Here is a 23,256-nt window from a genome sequence, read left to right as displayed (position 1 = left end):
TTCTGAGGAGGTATGCATACAGTGCTGCCTCGGTTCCGTATATTGTGTATGGAATATAAATGACGTATTAAAATCGCCAGCCGATTCCAAGGGAATCCTAATATAGCGGGTTGGACAGTCTGTGAGCGTGGGTAAAAATGCTGTGCAACAATTTGTTGGCGAGTGGTTATTAGAACGTTTTAGTATGTTAATATTCATAGCCCCCCCCCCATTGTCTATCGGATGTTTCAAAAACATTCATATGAACACATTACTTTACAGTTAGTTTAATCCTCTTGAAGTATTTCGATTTAAAATAAAATATGTAACTTCTTTTTCTTTGACTGTAGGCATATTTTAAAGTATTGTTTTTTCATTTTATTATTCGCATTTTTTGAGTCATATGACCATAATGCAGAACAGCCTCTGAGCTGATATTTGTATCCTGTATTACGATTTTGAAAAGCAATTAAAACAATTACATTCATACGGACACACATCGTCGTTTGCCTGGTAAATTGACAATGCAAAAAGTTACTAGAGAAAGAGCAAAAAGCAATAATGTGCCAAATTGAATTTCAAGAACACTAGTGCGAATGAAAGTTTTATAGGTTTTGTTACGTTCATAATGCATTATAGAAAGTTTAAATTCTGCTGGGGCATAGGAAACATATCTTCGGGGTAATTCTAGCAATAAAAATGTACAATTGAGGCCATATTGTATTGTCATTTGATTACCTTGTCATATTATCGCTCACGGCTCTCTGTTAATGGAAAACGTACTTCATGGAGACAAACGAGTTGCTTTATTAATATATATTTTGTCATTATTTTCCCTTCCATGAAATTAATTAGTCATCATTTAATTTATCGTTCATTGCTGAATGAGCATTGGTATGGGTTATGCCTAATTGGCGCCACCATTCTGTGACAATTCAGTGCGAAAAGTAATTTATGAGAAAACGTCAAATTTCCATATTTGTTATAGTTTGTTTTCATTCCTTTTTCTATATAAAAGTTAAATAGTTAGCAGTTAATTTATCGTTCATTGCTGAATGAGCGATGCTCTGGGTTATGCCTTTGGCATCACAATAATGTATTCAGAACGAAATTTACTTTGAGAGAACACGACGAGTTGTGTGGTTAATTTTCATTAACTTTCCCCCAATAGAGTGAAATGGTTACCACTTAATTTATTTGTCATTGCCGAAGGAACAATAATCGTGAGTTATAGCTTTGACATTGCTATAACGTTTGAAAGTGCATGAGATTTACTTCTCAAGTTAACGCCATGATGATGGGGACTAAAAACTCCCACAATAAAAAAACTACAGCACCTCAGCAAATAATATTTTAAGTGAAGCTTTCTGTCGTCGTGCCGTGCAGTTTAAAGGCAGTGGACACTAATGGTAATTGTCAAAGACTAGCCTTCACAGTTGGTGTATCTCAACATATGCATAAAACAACAAACCTGTGAAAATTTGAGCTCAATTGGTTATCGAGCTTGCGAGATAATAATGCAAGAAAAAAAACCACCCTTGTCACACGAAGTTGTGTGCGTTTAGATGGTTGATATCGAGACCTCAAGTTCTAAATCAAATTCGTGGAAAATTACTTCTTTCTCGAAAACGATGGCACTTCAGAGGGAGCCGTTTCTCACAATGTTTTATACCATCAACCTCTCCCCATTGCTCATCACCAAGAAAGGTGTTATGCTAATGATTATTTTGAGTAATTACCAATAGTGTCCACTGCCTTTAAGCCATGATGATAGGGACTAAAAACTCCCACAATCAAAGACTACAGCACCTCAGCAAATAATATTGTAAGTGAAGCTTTCTGTCGTCGTACCGTGCAGTTTAATGTCAATCTATCATCGTTTGTTTAGTGTGGCGCACAAAAAGTAACCAAACTCTTCGCAATACTCGGATCATGTTCATGAATAAAAAATTGCATTATTATTTTATACCTGCCCCAGTGATCTTGCGTTTACCAAAATGTCTCCTTTACCTTTAGTGAGGCCATTATTACTCTCACAGTGGCCTGACCTCGTGGTTAACTGACTGCCAAGTCCATCCTGCCATTATGTCATGATCTACCACTTTACACACAATGCCAACTTGATTAACATAATTTCACGAGAGCTAAATAATTGGCTGTTCCAAGTCGATGTTTAGATGAACTGCGATGTTTAGATTGTCGAAAAAAAGAAATCTGCCTTGAAAAGGTGTCTAGTAGATATAGGATCTTGTTACATACATGTATAAAAAAAAGTGCGTTATGGTTTGTTTTAATCCTCTTTTTTTTTTCTTTTTCTTTTTTTCCAATCTGTAAAATTGCAACTCAACTAACACTTAGTCGTACAGCATGTCACCAATATTGTTTTAAGAACTATGTTTTGGCGTCACGTAAACAAACTTGTTTCCTAAAGTGAATGTTCACTTCAAACGGTTTGGAAATGAAAGTAAAAATGGTATAAGTTTGCAGACACCGACATCACATAGTTCAATCCATTTTTAATAAGGACTACGAAAATCCACAACAAAACCAAACAAGAAATAGCACGCCTAAATGGGTTTTAACATTGTGCCCTGGGCATGTTGTCACTGAAGCATAACGCGACTGGTTGTGCTTTGGTCGGTATCATAAAGTGCAAGAAAGTACATGGCACATTCTGTACCAAGTGTTACTGCGCATTGTTTAGGCTTAAAGGAACTATTGGTAGTTACTCAAACTCATTATTAGCATATCAAGTTTATTTATTTATTTATTTTAAATCTTCAGACGTAAACAATGATTACTAGATGGACAGGGGCTGTCAAGGTTAAAACAAAAGTATAAAAGCTGTCTTCATAAGATGTGTAAAACGAAATGGTAATGAGCAATGACGAGCTGTTGATGGTATATGAAACATTGCGAGAAACGGCTCCCTCGGATGTGACGTAGTTTTTGAGATAGAGGTAACACTTATTATCCCGTGTGGGATATTAAAGTTATTATCTTATCTTATCTTATCTTATCTTATCTTATCTTATCTTATCTTATCTTATCTTACCTCATCCAAATATTAGAGTATTTAAAGACTTCAGGCCGATGAAGCCTTGTTTTAGGCATCCAAAAGCATGCAAATGTGTGCAACAGTTGTGTTTATCTGTTATTTCTTTCTTGCAACATCGATGACCAATTCAGTTCAAATTTTCACATTTTTGTTATGTTTTGCATCAAGCTGGGATACACCAGTTGAAAATACAGGCCTTTGACAACTACCAAACGTGACCAATGCCTTTAACACGTTTGATCGAAAAAGGTGCTGGTTTCCCGCGTGCGAATTTATTAATTCTTTCAAATGGACGAGGAAAGTGTGCTCATACCAAAAGAACAACAAACAACACACAGAGTGACAGGAGTAAGTCTTGCCAAAACTTAGACAATAACATCAGATCATATACATCTTGAAAAATATAAAGGACACTTATCAAAAAGACATGACCCAAGAAAATAATTGAATGACAACCTATAAATGGAAACTGAAGAAGAGGAAAACAGGACAGAAGATGGAGAGACAAAATCAAAACATGAACGAACACGACAACTTAGACAAGACTAGCGAGAAGGAAATAATTGGAATTGCACGAGGAGGGCTTCATACAAAACTAACTAAGAGATGATAACAGAAATACCTTCCTTGTAATCAAACTCAAGATTAACACTTCTTTTTGCATTACCAAAGAGCAACATTAATTATCTCAACATAGACATGCCCATTTATTTTCAGCATCGACTTGATGAATATTCGTATCAAACAAACACTATCAGCCGGTTCCACCCCCTCAACCAAGTCAAGCATCCACACACCAGGCTTAGAGTGGTCCCAACAGAGTGCTGCATTTCTCACAAAACAAACACGATTTGCTTTACGTAGCACGATTCCAATTTGTCGTTGTTAATGCGTTTGTTCAGTGCGCTGGAAAACGCGAGTAAACTACAAGCCAGGGGAAGAACCTCGTTTATAGCGCCCATCTAAGATATTGCAAGATATGAACCCTCTTGAGCCCCCTTCACACAAGAGCAATTTAGCAAGGATCCCTTGCTAAATAATAATTGTATCCTTGCTAAATTGTAGCATGGTTGTGAAGAACCTCGTACATAGCGTCCATCTGAGATAGTGTGATACGAAGCGGTGTCCCGATGTATATCTAATTCGTATTCACACGAGATACATTTATCAAGGGTCCCTTGCTAAACTGTAGCATGGTTCTAAACTTTTGCAAAATGTACCTCGTGTGAACAGCCAACAATACTGTTTCCTGTTAAAGTCCTCCTGCAAAATCTTGTCTAACATTGCTACATGTTACAATGCTAAAAATAAGCAATGGACCACAGTTTAATTGTTTTCAGTCAATGTTGGAAAGGGGGTCCCCTATGCCCTTGGCTCCTCCAAGGCGCTTCGAGGCGTTTCGTAAAATCGATGTTATTCCCCTCTTTCTTTCTACACTTGTGTTAATGGGGCCGTCGGTTATCAACCTTGGTTCGACTAGGTATGCAGTCGTCAGACAACGCAGGGGAGTGAAGTTAGTTTGCAGAACTGTTTTGTTGTTCTCCCCTCTGTTTCGGAAACTATTCCTAGAGCAAGAACGAGGCACAGACCAGATTGGTTTGTTTCTTGTACCAAGTCCCACGTGTTACGTGGGCGCAAACGTTGTTTGTAAAAGAGCCAGTTGTTATTCACGTTTCGTTTCGAAGTAACTATTCTCACCTAGGTCCCTGGTCTAACCTGTTTCCATGTTTTGAGTATAAACATACTGAAACTTCTCCAACCTATTTCCTCTGTTGGTCGACCTACCTTTACCTCTTTGAAAACACATTCGCGACGCGAACAGTTTCAAATGGTACCTCGAAACGCATAAAAAAACAATGTGAAGAAACAGTCACATTGATTCTGCTTCTGATCGTGAATTTAATACATTACCCATATAATAATTAAAGGTACGGGCGTGACTAAGTGAACACTCAAGCAAATACTGACCATAAAAACTAACTTGTTAAGGAACACTGCAGCTGTTAATATTACCCATTTCAGGAGGATGCCGTTCAAAGTCATGTGGTTTAGATAATAATGTTCTCCCTAAAAACAAACGATCAAATTCATGCATGAATCGTATTTTAGAATTCTGAGAGTTGGAGATGTTTGCCGTTCTTAGTGTCATAGGACAAAGTGACCAGTTTATCGAAATTTTATTATAGGTTCAACTCTTGACATTGACTCCTGCCTTAAAGGGAAGGTACACGTTTGGTATTTATACAAAACAAATTATCAATTAAAAAAATGACTTGGTAATAAGCATTGGGGAGCTGTTGGTAGTATTCAACATTGTGGGAAACGACTACCTCTGAAGTAACGTAGTTTTTGAGAAAGAGGTAATTTCTAACTAAAATAATAAAAGACTTCCAGCTAGAAGTCTTTTATTCCTATCTGAAAGCACACAAATTCATCCAACAAGGGTATTTTTTCTTTCATCATTTTCTCGTAACTCCGATGACCAATTGAGCTCACATTTTCACAGACTCGTTATTTTTTGCTTATGATGGTATACACCAAGTGATGACACTGGTCTTTGACAATTACCAAACGTGTACCTTTCCTTTAATTAGAAATGGATAACAACATGATAACATTACCGGGGGCTAATTAGGGGACGTTCAATATTCCTTAGTGTATAAATTAAAACAACGTTAGTGCCAGACAAGGTTTCAATTTGTCTCTATTTTTAGGACGTTTGTTGCTGTAAAACATCTTGACCTTCCTTTTTCAATTACGAGTTGTACTGTAACGCGAGCATGATTGGGAGATAGTTGACATTATTATATGATCACATTCAAAAGTCAGTTGTTGAATTCATCTGTTCACATCTATCTATTAACTACATAAGGCAACGAAGGTTATTGCCTCAAAATTGTAAAAACCAAGAAATATTTGTCTCTGTTTTCAACATTTCAGTTTTGGACTTTCAAGATGTCTTAATCGTAATACTTTAAATCGATAATCATCCATTCGTAAGAAGACGAGTCATCTCTAAAAATCAAATGATCAATCGAGCCCAAGGATGTTTAATTTGATTGATTGTGTGATTGTCTTCCAGTCCAAGACTATACAAACATTTCTTTGACTTTATGAATGTTCCTTAACCATTACAAGCCTTGAGGCGACTCTAGATCAGCAGACGCGGCATTTTGATTGTAGCTGGTTGTATCCAGGTCAATGACGAATCTTTCGAGATAACCTCAATCTCTGCATTATGATGACTTGATCAAGCATCTTCATACTAGCACGCAGGCCTACTAATAATAACATGGTACATTTGTGTAGTTATTTATATATACAAATATGTGAAGTCTGCGGTCTATGGAAATTTGTTGGACAATTATTTTAAATTGTCTTTGACATCTGTTTTTGATTGTATTATTATCAACGGTTTTTTAAAGAGATACTTGTCGCGGGAGGCAGTAATCTTAAATAGTGTTTGACATCGTATAGTAACATTACATTACGTCTTAGAATTAACCCTCAGAGCTTGTTATCAATGCATATCAACTCCCAAATTGTAAACCAACAATACGTGTAGGCCTACCAATGAACCTCTTTGAGAAATTATGAATCCCTATACCAATTCAGGCGCGCACCGGGCGCGCAAGTGTTGAGCACCGCGGCCATTGCTGAGGTAACATGTGCCTAGTTTTGTGCACAGAGACATAAGGAAATAATGTTTATTTTCTCTTTTTCTGGAAATTTAATGTCTTTCTCGCCAATCTATGCGATTTCTCTGACATGGCTGCACTATATGACAATTTACTACATTCTTGATATTTTTCTTTTTATTTAAGCACAAAGGAAAATACTGAAATTCTGACAAAATCTCATTTTAGTGACTATTTTATGCAGTTTCCGCGTCTTTCCCCCTTATTCTAAGACAAGCACCGTTTTTAAGATAATTCGGTTTCTATTTAGCTGCAAATTTTGTAGTCAGTGATCTTCATTAGTATATCATGATGTCCTGTTAAGGAAAATGTGATAGTCGTTGAGGAAAACATTTCATGTTCATAAAGAGTTAAAAGAAACATGATTTCCCCATGTCTTTGTGCACAAAACTAAGCACATGTACACCTCAGCAATGGCGCACGGTGCTCAACACTGCGCGCCTGAATTGGTGTATAGATGGTATTGTCAAAGTATAGCGTCATCTACGAAATGCCTGCTATTAGCCTTCATTCCCATTGTGAAAGTGTGTTTGGAGTGGTACACTCCATGTCATGTTTCTAATCATATTGAGAGATCAACAAACTACTGTCCATGGATAAGTTGTATGCATCACATCACACAGAAATAACGATATTGCAAAAACATGCAGGCCCCAGTTCGGCTTCATGCATTTCATGCAACTGAAATTATGACATTGCTAAAAACATGGACAATGCCTATTATGTATGAAATTGGAGCTCGAGTTTCAAAATGACACATCCTCCATTGCATGGCGATATTTCCGCACGTCAGCACTGAAAACTCAAGGTCAACCTTTTCACAATTAAACACAAAAGTAATTCCTTTGTTACAAAAAATGGCGTCACTTAAAGGCAGTGGACACTATTGGTAATTACTCAAAATAATTATTAGCACGAAACCTTACTTGGTATGGCAGTAACGAGTAATGGGGAGAGGTTGATGGTATAAAACATTGTGAGAAACGGCTCCCTCTGAAGTGCCATAGTTTTCGAGAAAGAAGTAATTTTCCACGAATTTGATTTCGAGACCTCAGATTTAGAACTGGAGGTCTCGAAATCAACCATCTAAACGCATACAACTTGTACAACAAGGGCGTTTTTTCTTTCATTATTCTCTCGCAAATTCGACGACCAGTTGAGCTCAAATTTTCACAGGTTTGTTATTTTATGCATATGTTGAGACACACCAACTGTGAAGGCTAGTCTTTGACAATTATCAATAGCGTCCACTGCCTTTAACAAATATGTCACGAGGAACGCTTTCAATGAGGTATGCTTTGTATAATATGACTGGTTATAAACAAGAAGGCACTGCATGGTGAATCATTGTAAGTAAAGAATATACTGATTGGTTTGTCTGTGTTCAAAGCCTTGGCCTTATGAGAACATGTTTCCCCTTTCCAGCTCCAAAACCAGAATTCTCAGAAAACCTTAAAGGCACTTCACAACTTTGGTATTTGTCAATCAAAGACCATTATTTTCACTTTGTGTACCTATACATATGCATCAAATAACAATTCTTGAACATTTGAGCTCAATTGGTCATCGAAGTTGCAATGGAATACAGAAAGAAAACACACTTGTTGCACACTTAATTGGCGTGCTATGCGATGCTCAATAAATGCTACGGGCGTGAAGTATCTAAGTGTTTAAAGCCATTGGACACTTTCGGTAACTAAAATAAAAAAACCTGTGAAAATATAGGCTCAATCGGTCATCGGAGTCGGGAGAAAATAACGGGAAAACACACCCTTGTTTCCGCACGTTTCGCCGTGTCATGACATGTGTTTACTACAAATCCGTAATTCTCGATGTCGAGAATTGATAATGGTTTTAATGTTTTCTCAAAAAGGTAAGGCATTTCATGGAATAATATTCAAGAGAAGTCTTTTACCATTACATTCTGTAAACCTGTAAGTTATTTGTAAATCTGTGAACTTTTATTTATTTTTCTGTTCCGAAAGTGTATAATGGCTTTAAGTGGTCTTTACCCTTTTCTCAAAAACTAAACGAGGGAGCCGTTTCTCACAATGTGCTTTACAAACGACAGCTCCTCATTGCTCGTTACCATGTCAGTTTTTCATACAATATGTTTTAATTTATAGTTTTACCAAAAGTATCATGTGCCTTTATATAAGGTGTTTTTATCTGCCAAAGATTTGTATGCAACTAGCTGCCCCAAACCTTTGGAAATATCTTCCGCAAGAATGTCCTCTTGCCCGAAATTTTGCTGAAAATCCATTCCTCACTTAAAGGCAGTGGACACTATTGGTAATTACTCAAAATAATTATTATCATAAAACCTTTCTCGATTACGAGTAATAGGGAGAGGTTGATAGTATAAAACTTTGTGAGAAACAGCTCCCTCTGAAGTGACATAGTTTTCAAGAAAGAAGTAATTTTCCACGATTTTTCATTTCGAGACCTCAAGTTTAGAATTTGTGGTCTCGAAATCAACATCTGAAAGCACATAACTTTGTGTGACCTGGGTGTTTTTTTCTTTCATTAATATCTCGCAATTTCGACAACCGATTGAGCTCAAATTTTCACAGGGTTGTTATTTTATGCGTATTATGTTGAAAAACACCAAGTGAGAAGACGGGTCTTTGACAATTACCAATAGTGTCCACTGTCTTTAAAGACACTGAACGCCTAGTGTGATCGATCATTATTACTATAAGTTGATTTGAATCAGCAGGACTTGAACTTGAACTAATATCCTTGTAAAAACAAGAAGATAAAAAAATACTTAAAAAAGCAAAAAGAAAAAAAGAAAGTCAGACATCTCAACAGCGCGACATCAGGTGAACCAAATAATCAGACTTGGTGAACAATTAAGTTACCATGGTACGTCGTTATGGCAACTACAATTCGATTAAACAGGGGGAAATGAACCAAAAACGAAGGACAAAGAAGGAAGAAATTACGAGAGGAAGGGTAACAAACTTTTCCCAACAACATGGAGCCACCATTTTTAATTTTAACAACTCTTTTTGGTTCAAAAATACATTTTTACTAACAGGGCAACAACTACGCATAAAACATGTCAGATTGGTTTACTTCTTATTATTTGATAGCACTGACACCAATGATGTAATAATAAGGAAAATCCAGACCGTGCTAGTCGTCAAGACAACCAAATTAACACCCACGTTTTGCAGTATAGGCCACTAAATAATAATAATAATAATAATAATAACCCGTTTTTATATAGCGCTTTTCACACCCGGAGGGCGTCCCAAAGCGCTTCACATTATTACCCCTGGTCACTGGGCCTTAAATCACTCCTTAAACCATCTCAGCTCCCTGGTGGGAGTATACAGCCTTGTGCAACATTAATATGCGCTACTCGGCTAAATCATTCACAAGAACCATCTCTGCCCTCACAGGTACCCATTTACCCCTGGGTGGAGAGAAGCAATTCTAGTTAAGTGTCTTGCTCAGGGACACAAGTGTCACGACCGGGATTCGAACCCACACTCTGCTGAACAGAAACACCAGAGCTTGAGTTCGGTGTTCTTATCCACTCGGCCACGACACCCTACACCCCTTAAACCGAACCACCTTTTTTTAAGGTACACATAAGTTGAAGTAGGCGATTGCGCATGTCTGGTTTTACTCTTTCTAACTGCACAGACTGCAGACTGTATAGCAGAAAAGGACCTATAAATAGATTCGAGTGTATAGGAACGCGTGAGGCTGACATTGCTCCATTGCAAGAACGTAAAACCAACTTCAAATCCATTCAAATGAACACGGACATAAGGTTCACCGAATCCCGTGTAAATGTTTTCAAAACGAAGCCGTTAATAAACCCAGATTGTCATCAAAAAAACACCCGGGACACAGCATGCTAACAAACCTCTTCTAAAGAAAAGCGCCCCAAGCCTTTTGCAAAGTAAAAGTTATTTTTGGAAATCTTTTGTTAGTCTGTTCCCATTGATACCCCTTAACATTATAGCAAACGTGACCAAAACCAAAGGGTACTGTTGTGGTTTGGGGAAGAGGTTTTACAACGTTCTAGTATAGATTTTATTGTCAATATTAATCATGTTTATAATCAATCATTGTTGACCCCCATAAATGGCCGACCATGTTTGTCGACGAGGTAAAACGAAAATCACGCAATTTCGAGGCATATTTGTGTATATCATTGTATTCGACTTTTACAACATCTTTCTAACCATACCGATTTTATAACAAACGGTTCATAGCGCTTTTCAAAGACCAACTCGACCGATCCCAGGCAACGTGTTCCTTTAAGGGCGAGGTATATTTTGGGGAAATGTCAAAGACCAGTATCCTCTAAAAAAAAAAAAAGAAAAAAAAAAGGCTCTAATTGTGTATCCCAACATACGCTAACATAACAAACCTGTGACAATTTGGGCTGAATTGGTCATCGAAGATGCAAGAAAATAATGAAAGAAAAACAACCACGGTTTGTGTGAACAGAATCGTGTGTTTTCAGATGCCTTAGAATAGCTTCTGTTTTGTCAGATTTATGTTTTGGGTGAAGAACTCGGTTCATTCAAATCACATTGCTTCAAAGAGGATTGTTTCTAACATTGTTTTATAGTATCAACAGCTCTCCAGTACTCATTGCCAATAAGTTAATAAAGCCACTGTTTATAGTAGTTACTTAAGGGGTGCCCTCTCTTTCTATTGGGTTATGAACCAACTGATTCGCGGGAGAACGGCAACCAAAATGCCCACGGATATGGTTCGGAGTCAACGCCGACTGATCATTTTTATTAACGGCACTGGACACGTTTGCTAATTGTCGTAAACCAGATTGTTCACTTGGTGTATCCAAACACACACATACATTCACAAATCTCTGAAAATATAGACTCAATTGGTTATTGAAGTTGCATTATACAAAAATGAAAGAAAAATACCCTTGTTGCAGAATGTGTGTACTTTAAGATGCCATAGTAAATGGCTTCATGCATGAAGTCTTTTCTTTAGTGAGAAGTTACCTCTTTCTCAAAAACTACGTTACTTCAGAGGGAGCCGTTTCTCACAACGTTTTACACTAACAACATCTCTCCATTGCTCGTTACTAAGTAAGTTTGTGTACTACCAATCAGTTTGAGTAAGAAATAATAGTGTCAAGTCCCTTTAAAGGCTTTGGGTATCGAGATAAATGATTAATGAAAGTGGGTGGAGCACCTTGCGGCCGGTAAGCTAATAGTCACGACCCTCTGCTAGTCCCCTTAGGTATTCGGGTAAAAGGTAGGCCTACCCGGTTTCCAAACTCCACTACTTAATTTTCACCTTGTAAAAGACAGAATGTTTCCTTAAACAATGTGTTTGTTTTAGTTGGTCGTTGCTGCTGCTGTTGTTGTTATATTGTTTTGTTGTGGTTGTTATAATTTATTTAAATTTGTTGTTTTATTTTGACTTGAGAAAAGAGATTATCTTTTTCCAATCACAATGCTTAAAATAGTTGTGAGGCGTTACTCTTGGAAATGTTTGTTTACGGTGTATTGTACCGCTTTAAGATTGTTTGTGTTATTTCCAAAGTTGTTTTAACTGTTTTATTTAACTGTTAATAAATATAAAAAGTTCTTTTTATGTATTGTTTAGTGTCATATGATATCTGTAAACTCCCAACGGAATTACGCGCGGTAGTTATTAAATTGAATTGCGAAACTAATTATGGCGTTTCAGGGTCTAAACTTCTTGTCATTCTTCTTTGGACTTGGGGTGTCCCTATATTCCACAGCCACAAGACTGTAGTGATAACTGATCCGCGAATGATGTACCCAACAGTGACAGAAGTGTAGACTAATTTGCCAGGAAACGATGTCACTTTGTATTAAATCGATGAATCTGAAGAGCCTAGGATTTAATTTCCCGTGTTAATTTCAAGAAGTGAGGCAAATCGTTGGGGAGATGTATTTCAGAGGACAAATTAATAACAGAGTCCCTTCGAAGCATTTATCAAGTTAGCATAAGTAGTCAGCAGTTAATGGTGTTGTTGTGATTGTAGAATCATACAAGTTGATACTTACACCTAAAATAGGTAGAAATCATAAATAAACTAAATAAAGCAATTGTTTTTGCGAAGTAACACTGCCTTTTGACCCCACAAAATGGCGTGCTGCTTCACGACGTTTAAGGATCATGTACTTTTAAAACATCTTTTCAACCATTTTGCACGTAATTACAGACAGTTTTAAACGTCATTGACCAACTCAACCGATCCAAGGCAACCTGTCCTTTTAAGTGTGAACTGAAAGGGGACAGACAATGGAGCGTCAACAATTCACAAAAAAAACTATGTTAGCTTTAACCATGTCTGGGAGCGATATTGTTTGGGGTTGCTCTGTAGAAAATCATGGGCGGGGCAACCGTTATGCATTAACAGTTTGGGGGTGTAGCGAGTTTCAAAATAATGTCAGCCAGAGAACTCTGGTTTAACTAAGGGTGCTACTGGGGGATATTTGAAATGTTGTTTGACCAAAGTGTTTCATTTCCAACAACACAGGGAAAACTTTCCGCATCCTGCACCAGTGTTTCATTCGTACGAAATTAATTAGTAAACAATATTTACTGTAAATGAGATATTCCCTTTTTTTTAAGGAGTGAGAATTTAAAGTGGTGGCATGATACGGAAACTATTCCCCAAAACAGGGCCAGCAAAACACAAAATAAACAAAACCAATAACGTGGTTTAAAAAAATAATCACATGAAATACAAACAAATTTAAACAAATAAACACACACACCCACACAGCGGGCACATTTTGCAAACTTGCCCATTACTTCAAAAATGTATAACTAAACTAAAATAATAAAAAAAAAAAGGCTAATAAATAGCACTATGAAGCCTTGGTATGTTTGTTATGCGAATATTTATGGTAAAATTCTTATCGAGTTAGACTGTTTTGGTGGCTGGGTAACTTTGTTCATGGGCAGTCCAGTCAACAATAATAAGTAGTTATGTTGCAACAGTCGTAATTACAACCACGATAGAAGGTAAAACTTACCAGCCATTTCGTCATCATCATGAACTTGAGAAATCTGAGCTAAACGTTGCTCCAAATAAGAAACATATATATCCTCCAAAGATAGTTCAACAGCCAGAAACAAGACAGGATTGTAGGAAAATCTGACTTTGGGGTGGTTTATTTTAACATGGTCCACAGAATGGTACAGCAATGGCGCCCAGAAACACACTCACATTGCCTTTCGCACTTTGTTCTCAAACCCAAATTTCCTCTCATACACTGTTAGGGTCAGCGTACCATAGACGCTCACCGAAGCGTATATTGACAACGTCAAAAATAGAACTGTTTTCAAAAGGTTTGGTAGTTCTGCGGTTCATAGACTGCTCTATAGATAACTCAACTAGCGGAACATGGTCCACATATCTGTCAACAATTGTTGCTATATACCCACTCACTGGGACAACAAAAAAACAATGCTATTTTTTTTTTGGGGGGGGGGGGCTGGACAAATCTTTTCATCAAAATAAAAGTGAAAGAAGGAAATGGCCCTGACGTAGTAACAGAGGTTTTAGAGTCGCATTGGTGAAGGTTCATCAATGTCACAAGAATAAATTCCACACAAATGATATTGAGTAGAAGTTGATGACAAGCACAACACAATTAAAACATAAGTAATTAACTGTATTTGTTAGTCATTATTTTGGTATAATAAATTGGTATCAGTTAAAAAAAAAAAAAAAAAATAGTAAAAAAAAAAAAAAAAAAATCAATTTGCTACCATTTATACATTTTTTAGTGACCATTATACTGTATGTGTGGTCACCCCACACCCACTCCCTAAAAGGAAATGTGAAAACAAGTTATATATCAAACTTTCTAATTGGCATGGCACATCAATAGCATCAAATGCATCACTTCGATTGTCAATTCGGACATCCCGGCAAATAAACTACAATGAACTCAGTCTAATATGAAGAAATATAATTATCAAATTGATATGTTACAAACTATATTTGATTAACTATACGTTCTCATCTTTCACTCAATATATATTCCATTACTTCAACTCAGGCTGTTCGCCAAAAACAAAAACGAAAGGTATATTTGAGCTTTCAAATTCTGGACTGTGAAGCACTTGGTTGATGATTTTGCATCACTTGGAGCAGTGACTCGATAGAGGTCAAACAGAAGTGAAATTCGTGCATCTTTTAATGAAAAACCAACATTTGCTCCGAACCACCTACATCAATAGCAGTGCGTGTCCATACTTGGATGTTATGTACGCTCCCCTTTTTCTTCCCACTTCTTTGATGAAACTCTGCTAGCTCGAAACGTCATTTTTTTTGTTATATGTTGTGTTCGAAGTCCTTTATTAGTTTACATCATACTAATTATCGAGAAAAAGCAACACGGGTAAACACATTAAAAGTGCCTTAAAGTAGGCCATAATGGTGTAACTATCTTTAAAGGCAGTGGACACTATTTGGTAATTGTCAAAGACTAGCCTTTACAGTTGGTGTATCTCAACATATGTTGCATAAAATGACAAACCTGTGCAAATTTGAGCTCAATCGGTCATCAAACTTGCGAGATAATAATGAAAGAAAAACAAAACACCCTTGAGTTGTGTGCGTTTAGATGGTTGATTTCGAGACCTCAAGTTCTAAATCTGAGGTCTCGAAATCAAATTCGTGGGAATTTACTTCTTTCTCGAAAGCTATGGCACTTCAGAGGGAACCGTTTCTCACAATGTTTTATACCATCAACCTCTCCCTATTACTCGTCACCAAGAAATGTTTTGTGCTAATAACTATGTTGAGTAATTACCATAGTGCCCACTGCCTTCAAAAACGCTTCAATGTCATATTTCGGTAACATAAAGTATACTAATCATTTGCATTGTCTTTTGTTACATTTTACCCAGAGAATTAGGACAAGAAGAATACGTTAATTGTTCAGCTTTAGCAACCAGTAGTTCTATACGATGATGTTATTGAGGACTTTGGAACCAGTAAACCTATTCAGTTGTATTTTAAGGCTTTGTATTTTGACCCTTCTTGGGAAATAATAACGCCCGTTATCATGCTCGTGTTTGAACACGGTCATCTCACTCACCTTCAGTTAGTAGGTTACGTGAACTTGTCAGAATAAAGGCAACATGTTGGTTTACATATAGGCTCTTGTTGTGGCGAAGACGAACATAGTTCCCACATTTCCTGATGTGGATTATTGCTGACTTGGTGATGTGTACAATACATTGATCATTGATCCTATTAATAAGGGGTTCTTGAGCAGGGACACAACCCCCCCCCCCCCCCCCCCGGCCCACCCCACCCAAGCCTGGTGATTTGCCTCTCAGCCTAATGATTTGTTTTTATATATGTTTTCCCCTTTGTTTTGTTGTAAACGGGTGGTTTCGTAATTGTGCCCCCCCCCCCCCACCTTTAGCTACAGTGAGGTTGTATGACTTCCGAACAAGGGTATTGACAGATGATAAGAAGACTGGCAACATAGGACTAGATACACTCTAAAAACTCCCGGGTGAGAATTACCCGGATTCGGGTCCAAGGGGCCACAACCATTTCTGGGTCTGTTTGACCCGGAATCCGTGTCAATATGACCCGGAGTCCGTGTCACTGTGACCAGAAATTTGGTTAAAAGTTGGAATTTTGACTCGTATTAAGGGACACCTTGACACGGATTCCGGGTCAAACTGACCCAAAAATGGGTCTTGCCCCCTTGGACCCAAATCTGGGTCAATTCTGACCCGGGAGTTTTTAGAGTGAGCTCAGGTGTTAGAGTTCCGTCAAATTAATCAGTAGGTGGTTCAAATCATTCTCTAGTCAAGAAAATTTGTTTTTGTTTTAAGTTTGTTGTCAAGTATCATTAATTAATCACAAAAGAAACGCACTGTGCACACTCTGATATTTTATTTGTTTGATAATAAGGCGAAAGGCAGACTTTAACCACTCCTAAGAGCTGCTTTCCTAAAATTGTAACATAGATCATATGTTTACTTTTAATCAAACTATATGTTTGGCTATGAAGTACAATCTGTATGTATTTTTGTATATAGTTGTAAAGAGCGTCTTTGTTCAACCTCAAATTCTCAGATGGATGACTATCTGATAACTTCACTGCAACTCACTGACCAATCAAAAGTTCCATGTATGTTACTTTCTTCACCAACACAAATTATAAAAATGTTTAACTTAGTTCAACTCTTTGTTTGTTTCCATTTTATCCAGAACATCGACTGGTGACCTTTTGAGTCTTCACATTGAAAACAGGTACATTATGAGTGACTGGCAAAACATGATGAACAAATTAGAGCCATGCAAGGAAGAAATACGTATCGACTGCAATCGTATGTTTGCGCATTCATTCAATAAGCAAGGATTTTTCTCCCGTGGTGGACGCCGTTTTCACCTTAAATGATAATTTCCCACAACGCAGAATATTAGCTTTCGTGATCGATTATATAATGAAATCAGTATAATATGAAAAGAGTAACTTGGTTTAAAGAAGGTTGCCATGAACAAAACATCAGCAACATTTGGAAAATGGGTTGTTCTAAGTTTGTGGGGGTTCAACAACCCGACGTTTCGATTTGTTTTGCACTATCTTGTGGTATTTCTATTCTACACGGTCTGAAGATAATGATGGTAAAAAACATTGCTCTGTGATTCAAAAACTCATAAAGCTGACAAATATACTCTGGCAAATTTAGTTAAATACACCTTCATGTAAAACGGGAAACAAAAGCCTTTAAACTTACATGAACTTATTGCCTCAGCGTGGTAGTTTTCACGCTAAACCATCTGCCGGACGAGACAACTTTAATATCCACAAACTAATAATACGGGGTGAATTTCACGCGTGCACTGCGTCCGCGCAACCAGATTAAGGGACCACTCGGCCAAAAACCGCTCGTGTAAAAGGAAAACGTAATAATCCTCGACACGCAATTTGCCCTCTTCCTGTCCCCGAACCACTGTCTCTACTGATCTAGTGACTAGGCTGCAACGGCGACTTGTCACCCATCCATAACCAATCTTTCCCCTGAGGTTTCCTTCCGTTTTAACTGTTTCAGACCGACAGGGATTTTTTTCCCTGACGTCTTAGTTTGATGAGGCGGGTGTTACTTACTTCAAAACGCAGCACACTGTGATTATTAGTGTGAATTTTCCATATCAATCTAAAAATTTGTAAGAGAAACTGTGTTAAATGAAAAGTGTAGCTCTCGACTCATCTAAATCGAAATCTCTCGTGGGTTTGATGAGGTTTTTAATCATGTTCTCTTAACGCAGTCTTGATACCTCACGCGTTATCACATCTGCGGGGGTGCGGAATTTGTGTGATTTAGGTTTGCAATTTTACAAGGACAAGTAGTGGGTATTATAGTATTAACAGTTTCAATAAACTTAAGTCGATGTGAAATGGGGGTCAGACTGAGTTCAAATGTAGTGTTTGGTGAAATGAAAACGAATGAGAGGTTTTCTAACGTTTGAACTGACAACATGCAATCAAGAAATTATTATTGTTTACCAACTTTTTCATTTAAATTTGTCTTAATCATGAATTAGCCGTTTTTATGTTATTTGAGTTCAACGACATTAAATTTATTTTCACAAGCTATTATGGGTTTATATCCCTTCTTAAATTAAGCAAAATGTCGTGAATCCTCACCAGTATAAACATATTTCCCCCTCCCCCACAATGTTTGACGTGGAACAATATACCACATATTTCTTCAAACACTGCGGACTCAATGTGTCCAACATACCATTTCGTCCAACCCATTTTGTCCGAAGAACCATTGTGTCTGACGAATTATTAGACAGAAGTGTCTGTATATTTGTGTTATTTGTTATTGTATAATACCTTCATTGCACCAATTAAAAAAAAAAAAAACATTTGTACAATGATCATAACGTTGAAAATAATGACAAATGTTTTGCTTAGCGACTGATGCGAATTGTCTAACACGTCGTGTCCATTCTGTCAATACCAATCTTGAGGAAAATGTTTAAACGCCAATCCTTCTAAATAATTCATTTTGTGGTACACCACTTCTATAGACGACGTTGTATTGTTGTATAAAGGCCCGGAATATATAAATAGTTATAATTAATCGTTTTACCTCAAACAGTGCATTTGCAATTTTAAGTTGTTTACCGGGTATAATTGAAATTTGAAGCTGGCAAGAAGTTCGGTTAATAATGGATGCGAAATTGAACAGGAACAGTACAAAATGGAAACTGTATCTACAAACCCTTTAACGGCACTGGACACTTTTGATAATTACTCCAAATAGTTGTTAGCATAACAACTTATTGGCAATGAGCAATGGGGAGATAAAATTGACCGTTCTCTGCATAATTGATTCTTTTCCCGTTTTGTAAAACATACTTCGGAACGCTAGATGGAAGCAGATAACGAGGGCAATTTGTTTGATTGCCGTTGCACTGAGCATGCGCACATAATCGATAATAATTTTTTACCGGGGGAGTCCGCTGCCCCCTAGTGTCTGATCTTCATTACTTAGACAGTTCGAGTTTAATGGTAATAGTCTTTAGCACCAACGACCTCCAATACCAAAACTTGTCAAGTAGGAATACAAAGACAATTGTGCAACACGGCAATAATAAGGGCAAATGCAACACTCGAGAACATTATAAGTTACAGAGATGCGATGCAGGATACTCGAAGATTGTACAAAATGTTGAAGATCATCTTCGAATCGACCAAATGCAAAACCACCATGAAGGAAAAGCCACCAAACCTCGATGCATTCCTTAGAACGGAGTACCCTCATCGTTGAATGCATTTGAGATACTTGGAGCATGGAGGAAGAAAATAATTTCTTCCTCCATGCTTGGAGTATTCCATCGTAAGCAATCTGACTTGGTTTAAGGCACTGTGGACACATGATTTGCAATTACTCAAAAGAATTGTAAGCATGCAAATTAACTGTTTACTGCTCTCTAGTGGGCTTCATCAAGTAATTGTCATGGTCATGAACGTGTGTAGTAATTATTAAAAGTAGGCCTACACTCTTCCTATAAGATGATCTCAAAGGGGACATTAGGAGTCAATGGAGTTATCATTCGTATCGTATGCAACTCAACACCACAAGCCTATAGTTCACAGATGACAGGTATCTGCAGTCACGTTTCTGTATAGAATGGTGACCAGCCACTGCACAGCAGAGTTATCGGTTACATCGTCTCAGTGTATTACGCCCTCTCCTTGCAAGCTGCAAGAACGCAGTGGGCAGAAGTTTGTTTTATTCACACGGCCATTACCATGTAATGGGACAGTCTACCAGTCTCTATTGCGATATCACTAGGGTGTGGATATGTGTATTGAAATACCGTGTGCATCAACACAATCTTACTTAAACTAGTAGAAATAGCAAACATTATCACGGTACACTCATGTGAACTCAAACCGTTCCATAAAAACTGATTTTATCATGATATCCATTTCCATCTACATTATGTAAATTTGAAGGGGGGGGAATGTTTGTTTTCAAATCATTGTCTTCTGCATTGTTAAATTTACTGTTTATGAGTGAAATACCTGTTATTTTGAACTGAGTTTAATTGAATGCCCTTTTTATGTTACATTATATGCGACTGTCTTCAAACAGGTGTATATCTTCTTTGGAATGCGGTCATATATGCATTTGGTATCCGCTATCATCTCACTATTTAAAACGTCCATGCACTCAACGATCCCAATGAATTTCTCAACAAGTATAATTTGAATTTATGTTTTACTTGAAAGTGTGCTGAAAGGCAATGGACACTTTGGGTATAATTATAATAACTACTCAAAATATATAAGCGCATAAAAGCTTTCTTGGAAATGAGCAGAGGAGAAGAGCTGTTGATAGTAAAACAAAAAAAGACAATGTGCGAAACGGCTCACTCTGAAGTAACATAGTTTTGTGAGAAAGAAGTAATATCTCACTAAGGGATTTGAATCTGAAAAACACCTTCGGCCGAAAGCCATTTGCAGGCATCTGAAAGCACACACAGTTGTGCAACAAGGGATTTTTGTCTTGCATCTTCGATGACCAATTGAGCCCTCGTGATAATAATGGTTGTTGACACTAACCAAAGGACCTTTAATAATCTGCATTTAATTGACAAAAACACTCTATGACCCTAGCTTTACAAACAACCACTGGGAACAAACTTACAAAATAAAGGGGGGTAGTGCTTTCTGCTCTACCGGCCAGGCTTCGGATTGATCATACCCAAGCCTACATCCGTATGGGAAACCCTGTGTCAGCCCTAGCTAAAGGTGGCAACGGCCTCTGGAAAAAAAAACTGTAGCCCACACCTTGAAGTGGCCTTCAGGCCTTGTGTGTCTGGCGACTTGCGTAAAGAAAAAAAAGGAAGAAAAAAAGGGGAAAAAAACATACCTCAAGTCTGAGTGATTTCATATTCATTCAGAAGATTCTTTATATACTAGTTAATATCGCCAGACAAACATTTTCCAGAGTCTTTTTCAACTATCAACATTTTTTACGATGTTTACAATGGATGGTAGTGTTTGATACAGTCTATGTATCATCAATCTGTCGATGTCTGCTTGTATTTATTCGCACAGACCCGTAAACATCTTCCAATTATGATTGTGTAAACTAAGGCGTGAACTAATGCTTGTTGCTGCAAAAGAACACTGATTGATGACAGTGTCTTTGCAATGCAAATGATCATCAGTTCGTTGCACAATTGATTACGATAACAGTCAATTACATATTACACTAATTAGCAGTTCACTATTTGTGTGTTTTAAGTCTTAGGTGCAAGTCTTAAAAAGCAGGACAGTTCTTTTCAGAAAATGAGAAGTCTTTCAAACTATCCAATAATTCTACTCCGCGGTAGTAGAATATTAGCAAAACAGTTCTGTAAAAGACAAACTCTACCTGGCAAGTATAGATACACACATGGCGTTACCGCAAACCAAATTGATACTTCACCATGCAATGCCTCACATCATTATAAGAGTGCTGTTGTTGCCTCGGTTTGACCAGGTACGTTTGTCCAGGCGAAAAAAAACACGTGGGCGGAATAGCAACACGTCGGTTATAATTTTTTAAATTTAGTTCCCCGCTATGCAATTAAAATCATTCCTCATAAAGTAGAATCACTAACTTGCTTGTCAGGGCCCGGACGGCGTTGAAATAGAACCCTAGATACAGTCACGTTTTGGGGCTGTCATGTTTTGGGGCTGTCACGGAACGTGATAATCTCCGAGCTGACAAGAGGGTGGTCCGGGAGGGGATGGGACGGTAGGGGGAGCATGGTTAAGCCACTGTCGACGTAATTAGTCGTGGCTTAGGGCCTGACATGCGGTTCTTAACTTGAAATATACTTATTGACGGGATACTTGTCTATGATCCTACTTGTCTTCGCCCTTCATGAGTTACGAAAACATAAATCAAGCGGTGGGTAAACAAAATCACGACGAGAAAGAAAGTGTCTATGTTCATATTTCCCAGACTGTTCAACAAGTGAACCGCCATCAAAGCACAGTAACGATCGGTGCTTAGCCCTTAGCAAGATTGTACAAAATGTGGGTCTGAGTGGCAATCAAGAAGAAAAAATCCTTTTTATTTTACCTGAAAAAGTATTGTTATACAATGAATAACCTTTGAAAATTGCATTTCAAAAGGTGTAGCATTTTTGAGATAACATCGCCGAAATTATTTAGTTGTTATGTCCACACAGGAGGAAAGTAATAACCAGTGGCTCAAATACAGTCTGTGAAACGTGTTATGTATGAAACGTTTCCCAGTCAGCTTGTTTTTTTTTAAATCCCATTCTCTAAAATAATATTCCTTTAGAAGGGAATCCTTGCTGAAAATGTAATTATCAACGGTTAGTTCGTATGGTCATCATGGTCATTATTTTGTTTGATCATTTACCAAAGGAAAACACTGCCTTTGAATATATTGATTAATATGCGGACTGCAATTTGCTGTGCCATAATGATGTCCATTTACAGGTAAAAGAAAACACAATTCGCATACACAATGAGCCTGACATCTCCCGCATCTATAGTTACTGGATCACAGCATGGTCGTTAACGTAAGGGAAATAAATTATCTCGACTAGAATATGTTGAAAATGAACTAGTATTTATATTATATGTGTGTGTCACCAGCTGTTGTGTTTATTTGGTTTAAATGTGTTTACCTAATTTATTCATGCATTCATTAATTTATTTGAAGAGGCAAGAAGCATATTTTTATTAGTATTTCTGATAATGAAACCGCACTGTGTTCAAAATCGTTTGACACTCTCACACGTATGGATGGATATAGAAGGACATTATAGGCTGGAAACAAAGTATAATGGTCACATGACTGTGATTGAGTCGAGAAATGTCCAGCACTATGATATGTAACAATGATATACTCGAGCATTGAGTAACTCCTTTATTTTAGGAACTGACCTTTATGAAACTATCACAGCAACAGTTATCAGCTATGAGCTAAAGTAGTCTAAGCCGATTTTCTACCTTC

The 23,256-nt window shown here is 37.4% G+C and overlaps 1 protein-coding gene across 1 annotated transcript in view; it reads right to left on the bottom strand.

Annotated features, from left to right (window-relative positions):
* Positions 1–13,946, bottom strand: part of LOC117300004 (vasoactive intestinal polypeptide receptor 1-like) — a 51,346-nt gene extending 37,400 nt beyond the window's left edge. Inside the window, exon 1 of the mRNA XM_033783646.1 lies at positions 13,752–13,946. Coding sequence (XP_033639537.1) covers positions 13,752–13,772 — 21 coding nt within the window. The 5' untranslated portion in view covers positions 13,773–13,946. The remainder of the gene's footprint in view (positions 1–13,751) is intronic.
* Positions 13,947–23,256: the final 9,310 nt, after the last annotated feature.

Source organism: Asterias rubens, chromosome 15 (genome assembly GCF_902459465.1).
Source record: "Asterias rubens chromosome 15, eAstRub1.3, whole genome shotgun sequence".
Taxonomy (NCBI): domain Eukaryota; kingdom Metazoa; phylum Echinodermata; class Asteroidea; order Forcipulatida; family Asteriidae; genus Asterias; species Asterias rubens.
Note: the sequence above shows the minus strand (reverse complement) of the source record. Positions and strands in the feature narration are given on the sequence as shown.